The 16,192-nt window shown below is 41.9% G+C and overlaps 1 protein-coding gene across 2 annotated transcripts in view; it reads left to right on the forward strand.

Annotated features, from left to right (window-relative positions):
• The window catches only part of PIK3CB (phosphatidylinositol-4,5-bisphosphate 3-kinase catalytic subunit beta), a 175,305-nt gene that overhangs the window by 131,725 nt on the left and 27,388 nt on the right, over positions 1 to 16,192 (forward strand). For both annotated transcript variants that reach the window (XM_056564542.1, XM_056564543.1), the window contains exons 8-13: positions 1,194 to 1,277; positions 2,409 to 2,657; positions 4,878 to 4,974; positions 5,056 to 5,186; positions 7,257 to 7,310; positions 15,595 to 15,783. In XM_056564542.1, the coding sequence (XP_056420517.1) occupies positions 1,194 to 1,277; positions 2,409 to 2,657; positions 4,878 to 4,974; positions 5,056 to 5,186; positions 7,257 to 7,310; positions 15,595 to 15,783 (804 nt within the window). The remainder of the gene's footprint in view (positions 1 to 1,193; positions 1,278 to 2,408; positions 2,658 to 4,877; positions 4,975 to 5,055; positions 5,187 to 7,256; positions 7,311 to 15,594; positions 15,784 to 16,192) is intronic.

Raw genomic sequence — 16,192 nt, forward strand, 5'->3', positions numbered from 1 at the left:
CTGCCCCACCTGGTTAACACCCATGAGACTCCATTGACTTCTGGGGGAGTTCAGGGACTTTTGTAATGCCTAGAATTCACAGCAACCTAGGTGCTGTACCCAGAGGTGAGACCCAGAGTTATCAGATATTTATGACATATACTGGTGAATAGCACTGTAAACTGCTGCAACAGGTTACCACCAGATTTAAACTTGTGGCAGGCGATGTGAACAGCACCAAACTTGGGAGCAGTATTTAAGTGCAGTATTATATTGGGCATTCTTGATGCAGAAAAGATTCTCAGCCAACTGGATAAGATCATGGTCTGAGTAGTGATAACTTCTTTTTAGAGACAACATTTTGCTCATAATAGTTCTTTCCCTACCAACTTGTTTTGGTGTCACACAAAGTGTATTACCCAGGTGGCGAGCCCAGTGAGCCCGAAAAGCGCCAACCATGTTAAAGAAGGCATTTGAATACGATTTTTTTTTTTCAAAGAAAAGAATTGTTAGCGGACACTGCTATATAAGGGGTACTCCAAAGGAAAAATCTTTTAAATCATCTGGTGCCAGAAATTTATAAAGCTTTGTAAATGACTTCTTTTTTGAAAATTTTAATCCTTCTAGTACTTATCAGCTGCTGTATACTACAGAGGAAGTTGTGTGGGTCTTTCCAGTCTGACCACAGTGCTCTCTGCTGACACCTCTGTCTGTTTCAGTAACTGTCCAGAGCAGGAGAGCTTCTCTATGGCGATTTTCTACTACTCTGGACAGTTCCTGACATGGACTTCCTCTGAAGCATACAGTAGCTGATAAGTACTGGAAGGATTGAGGTTTTTAAATAGAAGTAAATTACAAATCTGTTTTTGCCACCAGTTGATTTGAAATTTCTTTTTCCCTCCGGAGTACCCCTTTAAAGCAGAGGCTCAAAATTGAGAAACAGAGTTGTCTGTTCTTCTTGCATTATGTAAAGCTAGTGGAATTTTCTGCTAGAAGGATTAGTTATACAGTTATGTAAATGCAAATGAATGTCTTTAGTCAACTAAAGTAGACTATATCAATGAAAAAAGTCTCCGAAACATGCTGGATCAATGTTATAGATGTTAGTGACAACTTACCCATTTATTGTGCTTGATTTAATAAATTACATGAAGGCCAAGTCTATTGCTATAGAAATGAACTTTCCTAATCCCTCTCTTTGGTTGCTCCTGTAGATGGCGCCTAAGAATGTGTGGAATTTATATGAATCATACAAGATTACTTTGATAAAAGGGAGCAAGCTTAACACTGAAGATACAGTAAGGCTGATCTCATTTATTCTTCTATATGTTACTAGACCAATAAATCTGTTGATTTGTGTTTTTAGTCTTTACTGTGATATTTTGCATGCTAGATGGATTACTTGTCTTCACCAAATCAATCTAGTGTTTATTTACCTTAAGGCTATGTTCACACGCAGAATTTCCATATGAAAATCTGCATTGGAATTCCATACGTAGATTCCGCAGCAGCAGAGTCCCATTGATTTCAATAGGATTCTGCTGCGCTGTTCACATAACAGAATTTCTGCGCTGGAGACATCTGGGGCAGAAATTCTAATTCTGGTGTACGCCCCAAAAAATAAAAAAATAAAAATACACATGTCTATTCTTATTTGACTTCACACTGAATTCATTGCCATCTATGAGGCGGCACATCACTGAGAGGCCCTAGCACCGGCTCTCCGCATTTAGGGGAATTTCCATACGGATATTCTCCATGCGGACATTCCCTCGTGTGAACATACCCTTAACTTTTAATCATGGGATAACCTTTTATCTCCTATCCTGTGTATAGGGGACAACTAGCTGATTGGGAAACTGAGTTTTAGTGAATGGAGCAGTTTACATGTTCAGCAGCTGCTCCCTTCAATGTTTATGGAGCAGTTGAATTCACAGGAAACCTATTAACACCTCTTAGTCGTGTCACAGGGCACTAAGGGGTGATAAAAGGTGTCCCCTCTATTGCCATTCCTCAGATAGATGTAAACTGTATGACAATTTTAAGCAATATGCCAACAAAATATAAAGTTGCATCCAGTGGATAACACAGAGCTGGGTCCAGACCATCAGCAGCTGGTGCCGGCTGTAATATACTGCGGACATCCTGCTGCAATCGGGAAAACCTCTGATTCACATTGAAAGTGACCTCCAGTTGAATTTATTTCCAAAAATGAGAGTGTGTGTATGTATGTGTATTCATATATATTATTATTATTATTAATCATAATAAATATATGTATGCTTTACATGAGAATCAAAAATGATTTGCTGCATTTAATTGTGTTTTAATTTAAGGAAATGTCTGTTTTGTTACAATTGCCAGAAATCGGCTTAGCACCTCAGCTGATCTCACTGTATTGAATAATGGAAACTGTTATGTGTCCTCAGGTTGTGGTACGGGCAGGCTTATTTCATGGCACTGAATTACTGTGTATACCCATCATGAGCTCTGAAGTGCCAGGGAAGAATGACCATCTGTGGAATGAGACACTTGAATTTGAAATTAATGTATGTGACCTGCCCCGCATGGCTCGTCTCTGCTTGGCTGTCTATACCGTACTGGACAAGAACAAGACAAAGAAAAGCAACAAAGCTTCTAACCCCAAATACCAGACCATTAAAAAGTCTGGGAAAATGGTAACTCTCTCTCTTATCCCTGGTTTCTGAAAGTAAAACTAATTTAAATTATTTTGCTAATCTTAAAGGGGTATTCTGCCCCTAGACATCTGAAAAGACGTCTGATTGCGGGGGTCCCGCCGCTGCGGCACCCCAGACATCCGGTGCACGGAGCGAACTTCTCTCCGTGCCGGATGACTGGTGATGCGGGCGGAGGCTCGTGACGTCACATCCCCGCCCCCGCTCGTGACATCACAGCCACGCCCCCTCAATGCAAATCTATGGGAGGGGGTGTGACGTCACAAGCGGGATGTGGCCGTGACATCACGAGCCTCCTGCGCTGCACCCGACACTCTAAATAAATGCTGGGTGCAGCAGGGAGATCATGGCAGGACCCCTGTGATCAGACATCTTATTTCCTATCCTTTGGATAAGGGATAAGATGTCTAGGGGCGGAGTGCCCCTTTAAGGCATTACTATTTGAGCATAGATCAACTTTGTATTCTTCAAAATATCTCATTCACATTTCCTTATTATTTATTTAATGATTTTGTGTACTTGTTACAATAATTTGCAAGATATTCCTTCAGGCTGCAGTCCTGTCACATAGGAAGGATGCCTTAATATTTGCCAGTCTTCATTTTTCAAACAATTCTTTTTGTCATGAGCAATGTTGGCCAGGCATGGTCATAAAGAATTAGAACACCCATGGACATCTGTTCCCAGCTGCTGCACGCTTTTCAGAACAATGTGCCGTTTCTTGCTCTCTGTGAATCCGCTTTCATTTCTTGAACATGATGTGGATAGATACAGCCGGGGCCAATCCTTGACTGGTGTACGGGGTGCAGTGCACCCAGATGCCAGAATAGTGTAGGGAGTAGGGGGCGCTGAGCGTGTACTGCAGGACGCTGGAAGGTGGAGGTCAGTCAGTGCTATCCTCCATGTCTGGTAACGTGCTTCCTTCTTTTTTGCCGACTCCTCAACTGCCCAAAAGTGCTCCAGTCTTCAGTTAGGCTGGGTTCCCACTACGTTTTCTCCCATATGGGAGCACATACGGCAGGGGAGCGCTAAAACCTTGCGCTCCCGCATGTAATTCATTTCAATGAGCCGACCGCAGTGAAACGTTCGGTCAGGTCGGCTCATTTTTGCCACGTATGCGCTTTTACAACCGGACCTAAAACCGTGGTTGACCACGGTTTTAGGTGCAGGGAAAAAGCGCATACGGCAAAAATGAGCCGACCGGACCGAACATTTCACTGCGGTCGTCTCATTGAAATGAATTACATACGGGAGCGCATACGAAGGCAAACGGGAGCGCAAGGTTTTAGCTCTCCCCTGCCGTATGCGCTCCCATATGGGAGAAAACATAGTGGGAACCCAGCCTTAGTCAGTCCATTCACTGCTAATAGACCAGCTTCTCCCAGCATTGCAGACAACAGGTTATGTGCGTCAGGTATAGTCAATAGGCTTATGTGTTTCAGACTATTACACTTCATGTTCACAACAAGGAACAAGGATTTGCAATAGTGCGGTGAACAAGGACTCAAATACTCCTATATTTTGGCATGTTTTTATGGATCTCTTTAGGAACCGCTGAGGAGACATCATGACCGGACATCCTGGACCTTGGTGATAGGGGTCCAATAGATCATCTCTGGGACCTAAGTGAGTGGTCCAATCTTGGACCTATTTAGACAGATCCTGCATAGCATGTTTTGTTTTCAATTGTATCAGGGCTATGTTGGCACAAATTTGTGTATTTCTTTGTTTACACACCGTTCAGTGTAATTCCCTGATAAACCGCATCAGGATTTTTCAGTATGTCACAGCAGTCTGTGGTTTGGGGGTCACTGTTGAGATAGTAGGAGCAGCATAAGCTGCTTCTGTCTTGCGAAGTTTTTTTTAACCTATTACAGTTACTATTGTTTGCCTTTTTGTTTTGCATCACAATGGCCCCTTGTTTCTGAATATTTTATTACATATCTAATAAAAGTTATATTTCAGGTAGTAACCATTTCATTGATATGCAATTTTAGTAGGTGCTACTGTTACTATTTGTATATTTGTAAATTTCTTGTTGTAGAATGGGTTTGATCCTCGGTCTTCTATCTTTATATAATTACGTATTACTATTGGAGATTATCTTGTCACTGTAGAACCTGTCCATATAATACATTATAGTTGACAGCATAAATGTCCTTGCTAGAAGTCTTTCCAATGTATGACATATCTCGTTCTCAGCACTCTCCTGTGGCCTGGGTGAACACCATGGTGTTTGACTATAAGGGACATCTGAAGACAGGTGAACATGTGCTGCACGGCTGGTCATCATTTCCCGGTAAGTGTGAACTGTTCTGGGAATATCTTCTTGTCTCCGTTTGCACAACTTGTCAACCTTCGTTTGTCTTGTTCTTTGCAGATGAACTTGAAGAAATGCTGAACCCAATGGGAACTGTCCGAACTAATCCTTTCACTGAGAACGCCACAGCACTGCATATTAAATTCACTGAGTATTCTAAAGTAGGCATTTATTACCCTCCGTTTGACAAGGTAAGGATTTTGGTCTTACTATGTTTCTTATGAGGATTTATCCTTCTGCTTACTGTAAAGCAGTATTGAACAACCAGGGTGCCTTCAGGTGTTGCAAAACTACAACTCCCAGCATGCCTGGACAGCCTTTGGCTGTCCAGGCATGCTGGGAGTTGTAGTTTTGCAACATCTGGAGGCACCCTGGTTGGGAAACACTGCTGTAAAGAGATATTGAAGTCACCATAGAGTTCCGTGCCATATTCTTCCCATTCCAATGAGCAAATGATCTGAATATTTTTATTAGCATTTACAGCTAAATAATGAAAGTCTATGGAAATCCTTAAAGCATACCGGTCAGATACAACAAAAATATATTTTTATTAAATATATCACTCAATACCTAATCCTGACCATGTACATTTAATTGTTATGTATCTAGCACCTTTATTTATTTTTTATTACACTTTTAATTTTACTCACTAGTCTGAATTCCTCTCAAAGGGAGGGGGCGTGGCCTCACAGTGCAGGTCTCCGCCCCCTCCCTCAGTTGCTGTTTGCTAGCATTAGCAAAACTACATCTCCCAGCTTGTCCTCATTGACAGCAGCACAAGCTGACAGTGGGAGGATTTTTCCTCCAGGTGTGAGCCCTACACTCACAGCTGTCAATCAAGGAAGTGTGTCCATGACATATGGACACAGCAGGACTAGTATGTGTCCAAGCAGGCAGGGGGGTCAGTTGTTTGACTGGCTTTTTCAGTCTGAAATACAGAAAATTTTCTAATGAAAGCAATTGCAAAACCTATTGGTTTTGCATGCTTTACAACATATCAAAAGTTTTTGTATCCGACAGTGCCCAATTAAGGTGTCATCTTCTGTGAAACTTGAAAATGCCTGTCATGCAGTCCAATTGGCAGGCATCATGTTATAGTACCGGAGGAGCTGAGCGGATTGATACATTGTTTTGTTGGTAAAGTTCCACTGGTCATTTATTCATAGAAACCTGTGTTCATTTTGTGCTAAGTAGTCATGTGGGCGGTCCAATTCAGTGTCTGACAGCTATCTGTGTAGAAGAGTATTTATAGAGAGAGCTGTCAATCACTGAGTTGCACCGCCCATCTGACTACCCAGAATGAGCAGAGATTTACATGAAGAAATGACAAGTTATCCTACAACTTTTCCCACACACTATCAATCTGCTCAGCTTCTCCTGCTCTATTGTATAACATTAGGTCAGCTTATTGCACTGTACTTTCTTCGGAAAAGGTTCCCTTTAAGACTTGTAACATAATGTAGGAAGGGTAATGCTGAGGCTTGTATTTCCACCATACAATCACTGAACTGCATCTCCATGGGTGTTATTGAAACTGAAAGCTGCGTTGCTTGATGAGGATGCCTTCTATCCTGTAGATTACACAGGGGCTATGTATGAGCTGGTTTTGCGTCCCTCTGTAAATTGTAATATTGTGTGCTGTTACAGTTTGAGGAATTGCTGTCATTCTTAGGGTAATTTCTGCCAGCGGAATTCTGCCTCAAATGATACATTTCTATGGGATTCCGCACTCCCGTGTGAACGGGAGTGCGGAATCCCATAGAAGTGTATTGGGCTTTGATTTGAGGCGGAATTCCGCCAGTGGAAATTCCGGCGTGTGAATAGACCCTTAGGCTAGGTTCACACCACAGAATCTCTGGGCAGAATTTCTGCCAGAGATCGAGCCAGCGGCACTAGGACCGCGCGGACTACATTGCCATCCCCATAGACGGCAATGCATTTCTGGGTGGATCTTTTTGGAGATCTGCTCAGAAATGCATTGACTTCTATGGAAAGGCAATGCAGTCCACGCAGTCCTAGTGCCGCCGGCTTGATCTCCGGCAGAAATTCTGCCCAGAGATTCCACAGTGTGAACCCAGTCCTACTCCTTTCCTGTACTATCCTCCTCCTACAGGTCAGCACATGAAAGAGAACAGGTTAATTAAAGTTGTGTCACTATTCATGTCTATATGACCTGCTAAATGTATTAGATAGAGGGATCTGTCTAAGTATCAATGTATTACTGATTTTCATTGTCTAAATAAAAACATTTCTTTGTGCAGATACTTGAAAAAGCTGCAGAGATTGCGCGGCAGAGTGACTCCATAAGTATGTCGGTGAGTTCCACAACATTATGGGATATAATAACTTTCTGCCCATGGGGGGGATATATACCACACTGCTAGAATAGAAAATAGATCTGTGTGTTTGCTTCACTGTTTTATTATATTTATTTTTGCTGTATAACAAGTCTACTACACTATTTAATACAGCAAAAACATTGTATACATTTTAATGCACTTTTTTTTTATGTCATTGGGAGGCGGATTGGAATGTATGGTGTTCAACAAAATCTTGGCATAGAACAAAAAGTTTTAAGCATCTGTTAACACATACATTTAATACTCTTAAAAGTAATAAAAATGTATATAGAAAACATAAACAAAAAGGCTCATTTAAATAAGAATGAGCATCTTCCACTATTGCTGTAAACTGTGAACAGCTTGTTAATATAATATATATATATATATATATATATATATATATATATATATGTATATATATATATATATATATATGTATATATTTATTATTGAATATTAAAAACTATTTTTGATCAGTATGTTTTATTTTTGTCATCGACAATTAGTAAACATACAAATTGAGATATGGAATCTGTATGCGGTGCATTGCCTTCTGTAGACAATCATATGAGCTTGTTATTGTTCCCATGATGCACTGTTCCCTGGTAACTGACAGAATGTAGCTTTGGGTCTGAAGTGTAAAATGTCATATAAATACATGTAAGAACAGCATTTGCGAAGGTCTTCAACATGTTTTGTATATTTTATGTGCAAAAGTGATTTTTTACTTAAAAGTTTAACCTTGACCATCCTTGTGGTGTGTCTGTATATAAACAATCTACATAAACCTCTGAGCAATTGTGGAAAAACACTGAAAACACTGCTTTATTTATCCTTCTCGCGGTCACAGCTCCAGCATGTTTTCTAGTCCAGAGCTACAGTCTCATTTTTGTCGGCCGCTGGGACCATCACCATGTAGTTCTTTGGTCACAGACCTGACATTCTTGACAGCTTTTTCCCCTGACACTGCTTTAAAAATGTCAGAATTGGCCAAGTAGCGCAGTATTTGTAGGGCAGGAGCAGCGATGCTTGACTGATCGCTGCACGAACAGTCTTTCTGATCTCTTTTTTGTCCCGACACAACAGGAGGCTGGTTACCATAGACATGTGATTGTTGGCGGATCCTAACAGATATCTCATCCCTTTCAATGACTTTAGAATTTTCCTTAGTCATCTCTTTGTATTATAGCCAACGATAGTGTTTCCCAACCAAGGTGCCTCCAGCTGTTGCAAAACTGAAACTCCCAGCATGCTCAGACAGCCGCAGGCTGTCCTGGCATGGTGGGAGTTGTAGTTTTGCAACAGCCGGAGGCACCCTGGTTGGGGAACACTGGCCTAAGAGATTTAGTTTTACTTCAGAGCTCTGTACTGCATCACTCTGTGGTGGCCCAGTACGGGAGGTGTTACCCCGTACTCCTGCTGGCCTGTCAGGCAGCCTCCCCACATTGTCCTCTGGGCCTCCCTTGCATCTGTCCCCCCATGTAAATCTGTTTCTAATGTATTCTACCATGTAATGTGTTCCGAAAGCATTGTCACTTTAAGACTGTTTACCATGTGACTTGTCATGTGATTGTTACAAGTCCCAGAAAGCCCTTAAGGTTTCTGAGTCTCTGGTCACCTCCTTGGGCCCTGGCTGAGCTGTAAAGACTTTACCAACTGTCTACCCTCAGTAAAGCTACTGTTATCCATAACTTGAGTCATTATTGCCCCCCGTGCCTAGCCCAGGATCCAGCGGTATACCTTCGGGTGGTATCGAGGATAAACCGCGCCCTGGCGTCACGAATACAAGGGGTTAATGCCATCTTGACCTAGGGTAATTCAGTCTGCCCTTTGCATCACACCCTCTACCACAACTCCATCAGTACTTTACAATTATTGGTGGAAATACTATATTTACCCTAGTAAAAATCAGCAAAGACAGCTTAAAGGGGTCATGATGGGTTGGAATTTTTTTTAAAGGGGCACATTTATCACCTGCCTGATCCCCCAGTGAGGCCATTCCTGGTCCAGTGGGTAAGTGGGTACCCCCTGTAAGCACAGAACATTAGCGGCAGGATTTTTGTATTGTATTGTTTTTGTTATTGTATTTTGTTCATGGTATGGCTGGCTTGGTTTGCTGCACATTATAGTCCCACAATCAATTGTATATTTACAGGAAAACCTTCTAGACTACTTCAGGGCAATTAAACTCAATGGACCACTGACATTACAGCACAGTATATTCCCTTTTGGCAGAATGCCGACATATACCCCTAACTAATTGTCAGATACTCCCATTGGATCAAGAATCATTACCTTCCAAAAACCACTACACAGACATGCACAGCAGCCAGGACAAACCCAGCCGGGAGCTCTTGCTCCTTGTCAGTACACAGTATTCTGGTCAATATTCAATCCTTACTTTAGTCAGTATTTTTAACAAACCCGGGAATGGGTCAAAAACACAGAAAAAGGTGCTAGTTTTCCCACCATATTTTCCTGCCTTGGTTCCACTCCTAAAATCATCACTGGTTTCACCTTTTTGTCGGTGTGAAAAAGCTTCAAGTTTTTACACAATCAGTGGAAGTTGCACAATGTTTGCGCAAATCATTGACCCTCCAAGAGAACAACCTGAATGTAGTCTGGCATCGTTCGCTTTCCGAAGTGATTTATCAGCTGCAACTTTGAGAAATTGTTGTGCAAACTCACACCACCTGGACCACACATTAAAAACTGCTAACATCTAAGCTGATTTGCTATTCATAAAGAATGTGCACCTCTCTGATAAATATGGGGGAAATATGGGAGGTACACGCAGGGGGAAAAAAGATTGATTTACACAGACAACGAAGGATAAATTGTGCTAATACTTCACCACATTGAGACCCAAAATACATGCGTCTGTGGTTTGACTGATAAGCCCATTAAAGGGGTACTCCAGTGGGAAAAAATTTTTCAATCAACTGGTGTAAGAAAGTTAAACAGATGTGTAAATTACTTCTATTTAAAAATCTTAATCCTTCAATTACTTATCAGCTGCAGTATACTACAGAGGAAGTTGCATTGTTATTTTCTGTCTGACCACAGTTCTCTCTGCTGACACCTCTGTCCATGTCAGGAACTGTCCAATGCAGGAGAGGTTTGCTATGGGGATTTGCTCCTACTCTGGACAGTTCCTGACATGGACAGAGGTGTCAGCAGAGAGCACTGTGGTCAGACAGAAAAGAAATTCAAAAATAAAAGAACTTCCTGTGGAGCATACAGCAGCTGATAAGTACTGGAAGGATTACGATTTTTAAATAGAAGTAATTTACAAATCTGTTTAATTTTCTGGCACCAGTTGATTAAAAAAAAAATTGTTTTCCAGTGGGGTACCCCTTTAAAGAGCCAGATATTTACTTCAAGTAGCCTCCTATAGGTGGCCCTAGAGAGACCACTTTCTTCCCACTGGAGGAGAGTTATTTTGCATCTGGGTGGGTGACAACCCCTTCTAGCCAAAACATAGCAGGATAGATACTGGTCACCTGAAGCCTCACACGGAGACACAGGATCCAATATACTTTGAGGAATGTGTTACAGTTTTGTTCCTTGCTGAGCCCCATGGTTACAGATAAACGTGGTGTTTAATGGTCCACCGAAAAGTTAATTAATAACATGGCCCGGGGGCAGTTTTGTCCCACTGAGGGCAAGGAGTCCGATCACTCCTGCTGAGCACTTCAGGCTAAGGTTACCATTAGGATTTACAATGCCAAAGGGAAATTCTTTTTGAAAAAAATAAAACAATAAACAAAAAAAGTAATAATGGTAAGTTTGGAGTCCATTGTCTGCCCATAGACACTCATGCTCAAAATACCGTAGCAGCGCATTAACAATACAGACTGACCTGTGCATTGAGGTATAGAACTGAATGCAAAACGCAATAGATTTCACAATAAATAACAGCCACCAGATTAGGCTGGGTTCACACTACGTTTTTCATCTACGGTTCCCGCATACGTTTTCTATCAAAAAACGAATGGAACAGTATGGGGAAAAGTAAACCGTATGCGTTTTTAAACAGTATACTGTTTTTAAAAGTGCATACAGTTCCGTCAGTTTTTATAGAAAAAAAACACATACGTTTTTGAAAATGTTGTCCATTTTTAATGGGAGGGGTCTTTGGTGGGGACTTTAGGATTCAAATGCGCATGTGCAAAGTAAAAACGTATACGATTTTCCCGTATGGAACCGTATACATGTGCGTTTCCCATTGATGTCCATGTTAAAAAAAAACGTATGTGGTTGCAGTGCGGTTTTTAAACTGGAGTCAAAACAGTGGTTGACCATGATTTTGTCTCCAGTTTAAAAACCGTACTGCAACCACATACGTTTTTTTAACATGGACGTCAATGGGAAACGCACATGTATACGGTTCAATACGGGAAAAACGTATACGTTTTTACTTTGTACATGCGCATTTGAATCCTAAAGTCCCCACCCAAGACCCCTCCCATTAAAAATGGACAAAACTTTCAAAAACGTATATGTTTTTTTTCTATAAAAACTGACGGAACTGTATGCTCTTTTAAAAACAGTATACTGTTTAAAAACGCATACAGTTTACTTTTTCCCCATACTGTTCCATCCCTTTTTCTCCCATACGGTTTTTGATAGAAACGTATGCGGAAACCGTAGTTGTAAAACATAGTGTGAACCCAGCCTAACACTGTGCTCATGACAGTGTTTCCCAACCAGGGTGCCTTCAGCTGTTGCAAAACTACAACTCCCAGCATGCCCGGACAGCCTTTGGCTGTCCGGGCATGCTGGGAGTTGTAGTTTTGAAGCAGCTGGAGGCACCCTGGTTGAGAAATGCTGGCTCATGAAGGGGCTTCTCCACTCTCACATCACTTGGCATAGCATAATAGAGTGAAGAAGTGTAAAACATTCATTATAGATATATCTATTCCTATGGTTTTCAAGCACTCTGTTTGCTGTCATTGAACAGAAACTTCCACAGTTTTGTCCCAGAGAAGTAAAATCTCTCCTGGACGTGTGGGAGCATCACATCTCCATCCTCTGGGAGTAAACAGGCTTCCTATTAGAGGGCAGGTAACAGAAGTGAAATGGTACAGAAAATGATGGATATTTTTATTGTAGAGTGAGCTATCTAAAATATGATTGTACAGCTCAGGGGGTCTTAAAGGGGTACTCCTCTGGAAAAAATATATATATTTTTTTAAATCAACTGGTGCCAGAAAGTTAAACAGATTTGTACATTACTTTTATTTAAAAATCTTAAAGGGGTATTCCGGCAGAAAGATCTTATCCCCTATCGAAACGATAGGGGTAAGATGTCTGATCGCGGGGGGCCCACCGCTGGGACCCCCCGCGTTCTCCCTGCAGCAGCCCGCATTCTATGCATCTGCGTCTGAAGTTTCGGAAACCTCCGGGCTTCCGAGACGGGGACGTGACGTCACGGGCGCAACGCCCCCTCCCATAGACATGAATGGAGGGGGCGTGGCGTGACGTCTCGGAAGCCCGGAGGTTTCCGAAACTTCAGACGCAGCTACGCATAGAATGCAGGCTGCTGCAGGAAGATCATGGAGGGTCCCAGCGGCGGGTCCCCCGCGATCAGACATCTTATCCCCTATCCTTTCGATAGGGGATAAGATGTTTTATGTCCGGAATACACCTTTAATCCTCCCAGTACTTATCAGCTTCTGTATGTTGCACAGAAAGTTCTTTTCTTTTTGTATTTCCTTTCTGGCTGACCACAGTGCTCTCTGCTGACACCTCTGTCCATTTTAGGAACTGTCCAGAGTAGGAGCAAATCTCTATAGCAAACATCTCCTGCTCTGGACAGTTCCTAAAATGGACAGAGGTGTCAGCAGAGAGCACTGTGGTCAGACAGAAAGTGACCATTATAAAATGAGATAGTTATAGACAAGAAGAATGAATAAGTATTACTGCATACAATTCATCTAAAGAAGCCCTCGACTTTATGTAACCTAGATGATATGGCTTTAAAATTCCAGGTGCCTGACACAGCCATTACCCCATATGGGAGACCACTTTTTTTTTTTTTCTTAAATAGTTGCTGACCCTTTATTGGTTTTGAGGCTGAAGATTGTTAAAGGGGTACTCCGTTGCCCCAGCGTTGGTCCAAATTGTTGCGGGCAGCAGTGGAGTTGTGATGTCATACCACGCCCCCTCAATGCAAGTCTATGGGAGGGGGCGTGGCCCCCTCCCATAGACTTGCATTGAGGGGGCGTGGTGTGACGTCATGAGGGATGTGGTCGTGATGTCACGACCCCCGCCGCTGGCATCCAGCGTTCTAAACAAATGCTGGGTGCTACACAGAGATCGTAACGTTACCCAGCGGCAGGACCCCCGCGATCAGACATCTTATCTCCTATCCTTTGGATAGGGGATAAGATGTCTAGGGGCAGAATACCCCTTTAAGCTTGACTTCTAGTCTCTGACATGTTCCCCCTGTGCTTTGTTTTGCTTTGTGAAAGTGACAAAATGTTCTCCTAATTCTCAGCATCAGTGCTCATGTGACAAGAGATGTCTTAGTATACTTGGCTCAGCAGTGCTAAGTGGCGGCACAATTTGTTCGTTTCTGGGAAAAGTTGACAGTGCTGATTTTATCGAAAACTTTTTTTTAAGTCTTATTCTTCCAAATGTTGCATAGCAGTAACAACACACCAGATCATGCTGTCATAGGAAAGAACAAACCTAAAACAAAGAAAACATGGATTTCCATGAACGTTCCACTCACTATAAGAATTTTTTTTTGGTGCCGAATAAGACAATAAACTCTTAATATACTGTCAAAGTTCATGGCGTAACTACTCATACATTGCTGGAACGTATTTTGAATCGGTCCATATTCCTGGAATTTGCATTAAACTGCCCCTTGATTTGTATATCTAGAGAGAGGGAGGAAGGCGCCTCATGTGCGGGATCAGTAGATCAGATGCAGGTGGGGGTAGGGGACGGTAATTCCCAAGCCACTTACCAAAGTTGGTTGTGCGCCCACACACAACAAGGTTAAGAGCAGAAGAGATGTAGAAGAAGGTCCACTGCAGCCCTCCTGGGTAAGAGTAAAATCAAAACCGAATGACCAGGGAGTCAGGAGTTAGTCTGGCGCAGAGAGGAACCATCAGGCAGCCAAGTAAAATCAATGGATTTATTAGATGCAACGCGTTTCGCTGCGCATGCGCAGCTTCATCAGGCAATGCCCCTTGATTTGTATAGACACTATGCAATGTTTAATTTGCCCTGTGGTGGCGCTGCAGGCTAATTTACCATCTTCCAAGGTTTCTCCACAGATAACAGCTGATCGCTGGGGCCCCACCAGAGGGCCCCCTGTGTGATCAGCTTACTGAACTAACAGCTTGCCCCTTTTACCATACGTTTGCTGCTACACAGATCGCATACCTAGATACTACCTATAGAATTATATGTGTTCATATCATCATACGTGATTATGAGTGTCATATCTGGGTATACACAGCAGTACAGTGTTTTATACTTTAAATATGGCGTGGTAGCTTGGTACATCGATTTATTTGCTATGAAAAAACTCTTTACGTCATATCGCATTTGTTCTGCATTTTTCTAGCATGTGGCTTTTTTTTTTTTTTTTTTGCTAGATCCTAAATCAAACATAGCATCTGTTTGTGGATTAAAAAGAAAAAATGCACCAAGACTGTGATGTGTGAATGCATATGTCCAAGTGATATGAGACTAATTGGAAGACAATAAATCATAATTTAAAAACTTTTTTCAGCTTTTTTATTGTTTCCCATATTTGATTCATAGGAGACATACAGTATAAACCAGTGGTCCCCAAACTGTGGCCCTCCAGATGTTGCAAAACTACAACTCCCAGCATGCCTGGACAGCCAACGGCTGTCCAGGCATGCTGGGAATTGTAGTTTTGCAACATCCGGAGGGCCACAGTTTGGGGACCACTGGTATAAACAGTATTGTAATAATGATATAACACTGCCACCTAGTGGAATGTCTTGATTACTATGGCCAAATACCGTAAATGAACGTTGTACCTATTTATTTTCAGCTGCAGTTAGTTCTGTTCTTGTTAAATGCAGAACTATTTTCTGAAACAATCAATAACTTTATTGAATATATGTGAAAATTCTTTTAGCCAGGTGTGTTTTTTTTTTTCCTGTTGGGCCTAGGAGGGTTGTCCATATGTCAAGAGCTAATAAATGTTTATTAATAAGATATAAGCTGACATGATCCTTTAAACATTAATATGTCCATATTATAGGGGCGTGGAGGAAAGAAATTTAATATAGAGCTGAAGGAGATCATGGAGAGGGACCCGCTGTGCCAGTTGTGTGAGAATGAGAAGGATCTGATTTGGACTTTGCGGTATGACTGTCGGGAGAACTTTCCTTGCTCGCTTCCTAAATTATTACTGTCTGTCAAATGGAACAAGATGGAAGATGTTGCCCAGGTGAGTAAGAGGCTTAAAGAAGCTTTTTAGGTTTTGTTTTGTTATTTTGCCTGTATCCTGCACACTCACCATCACTATTCCTACAGCTCCATCTGTTTTATTCCAGCACAGCTGCATCCTTATGTTTTATTACTGTAACTAAGCACTGTCATTCTCTGTGGGTCAGGCTGGTGATCTTTTGATCCAAAGTGATGGAGGAAATGGTATGTTCTGGGTCAGCTGACTTCCGACTGGATGGCATCATCACCTATCAGATCTCTCCTGGCAGCTTACAGACCCCTCCCCTTTGTGTATGCTCTCTGCTGCTGCTTTCTCTATGATTATCTGAATATATAGTTCTACACCTTCCTTGTTCACATATTGCGTTTTTGGTAGCTTTCCTTCTGTATTTTTGCTGGGATTTACCTGA

Source organism: Hyla sarda, chromosome 3 (assembly GCF_029499605.1).
Source record: "Hyla sarda isolate aHylSar1 chromosome 3, aHylSar1.hap1, whole genome shotgun sequence".
In the NCBI taxonomy this organism is placed as follows: Eukaryota; Metazoa; Chordata; class Amphibia; order Anura; family Hylidae; genus Hyla; species Hyla sarda.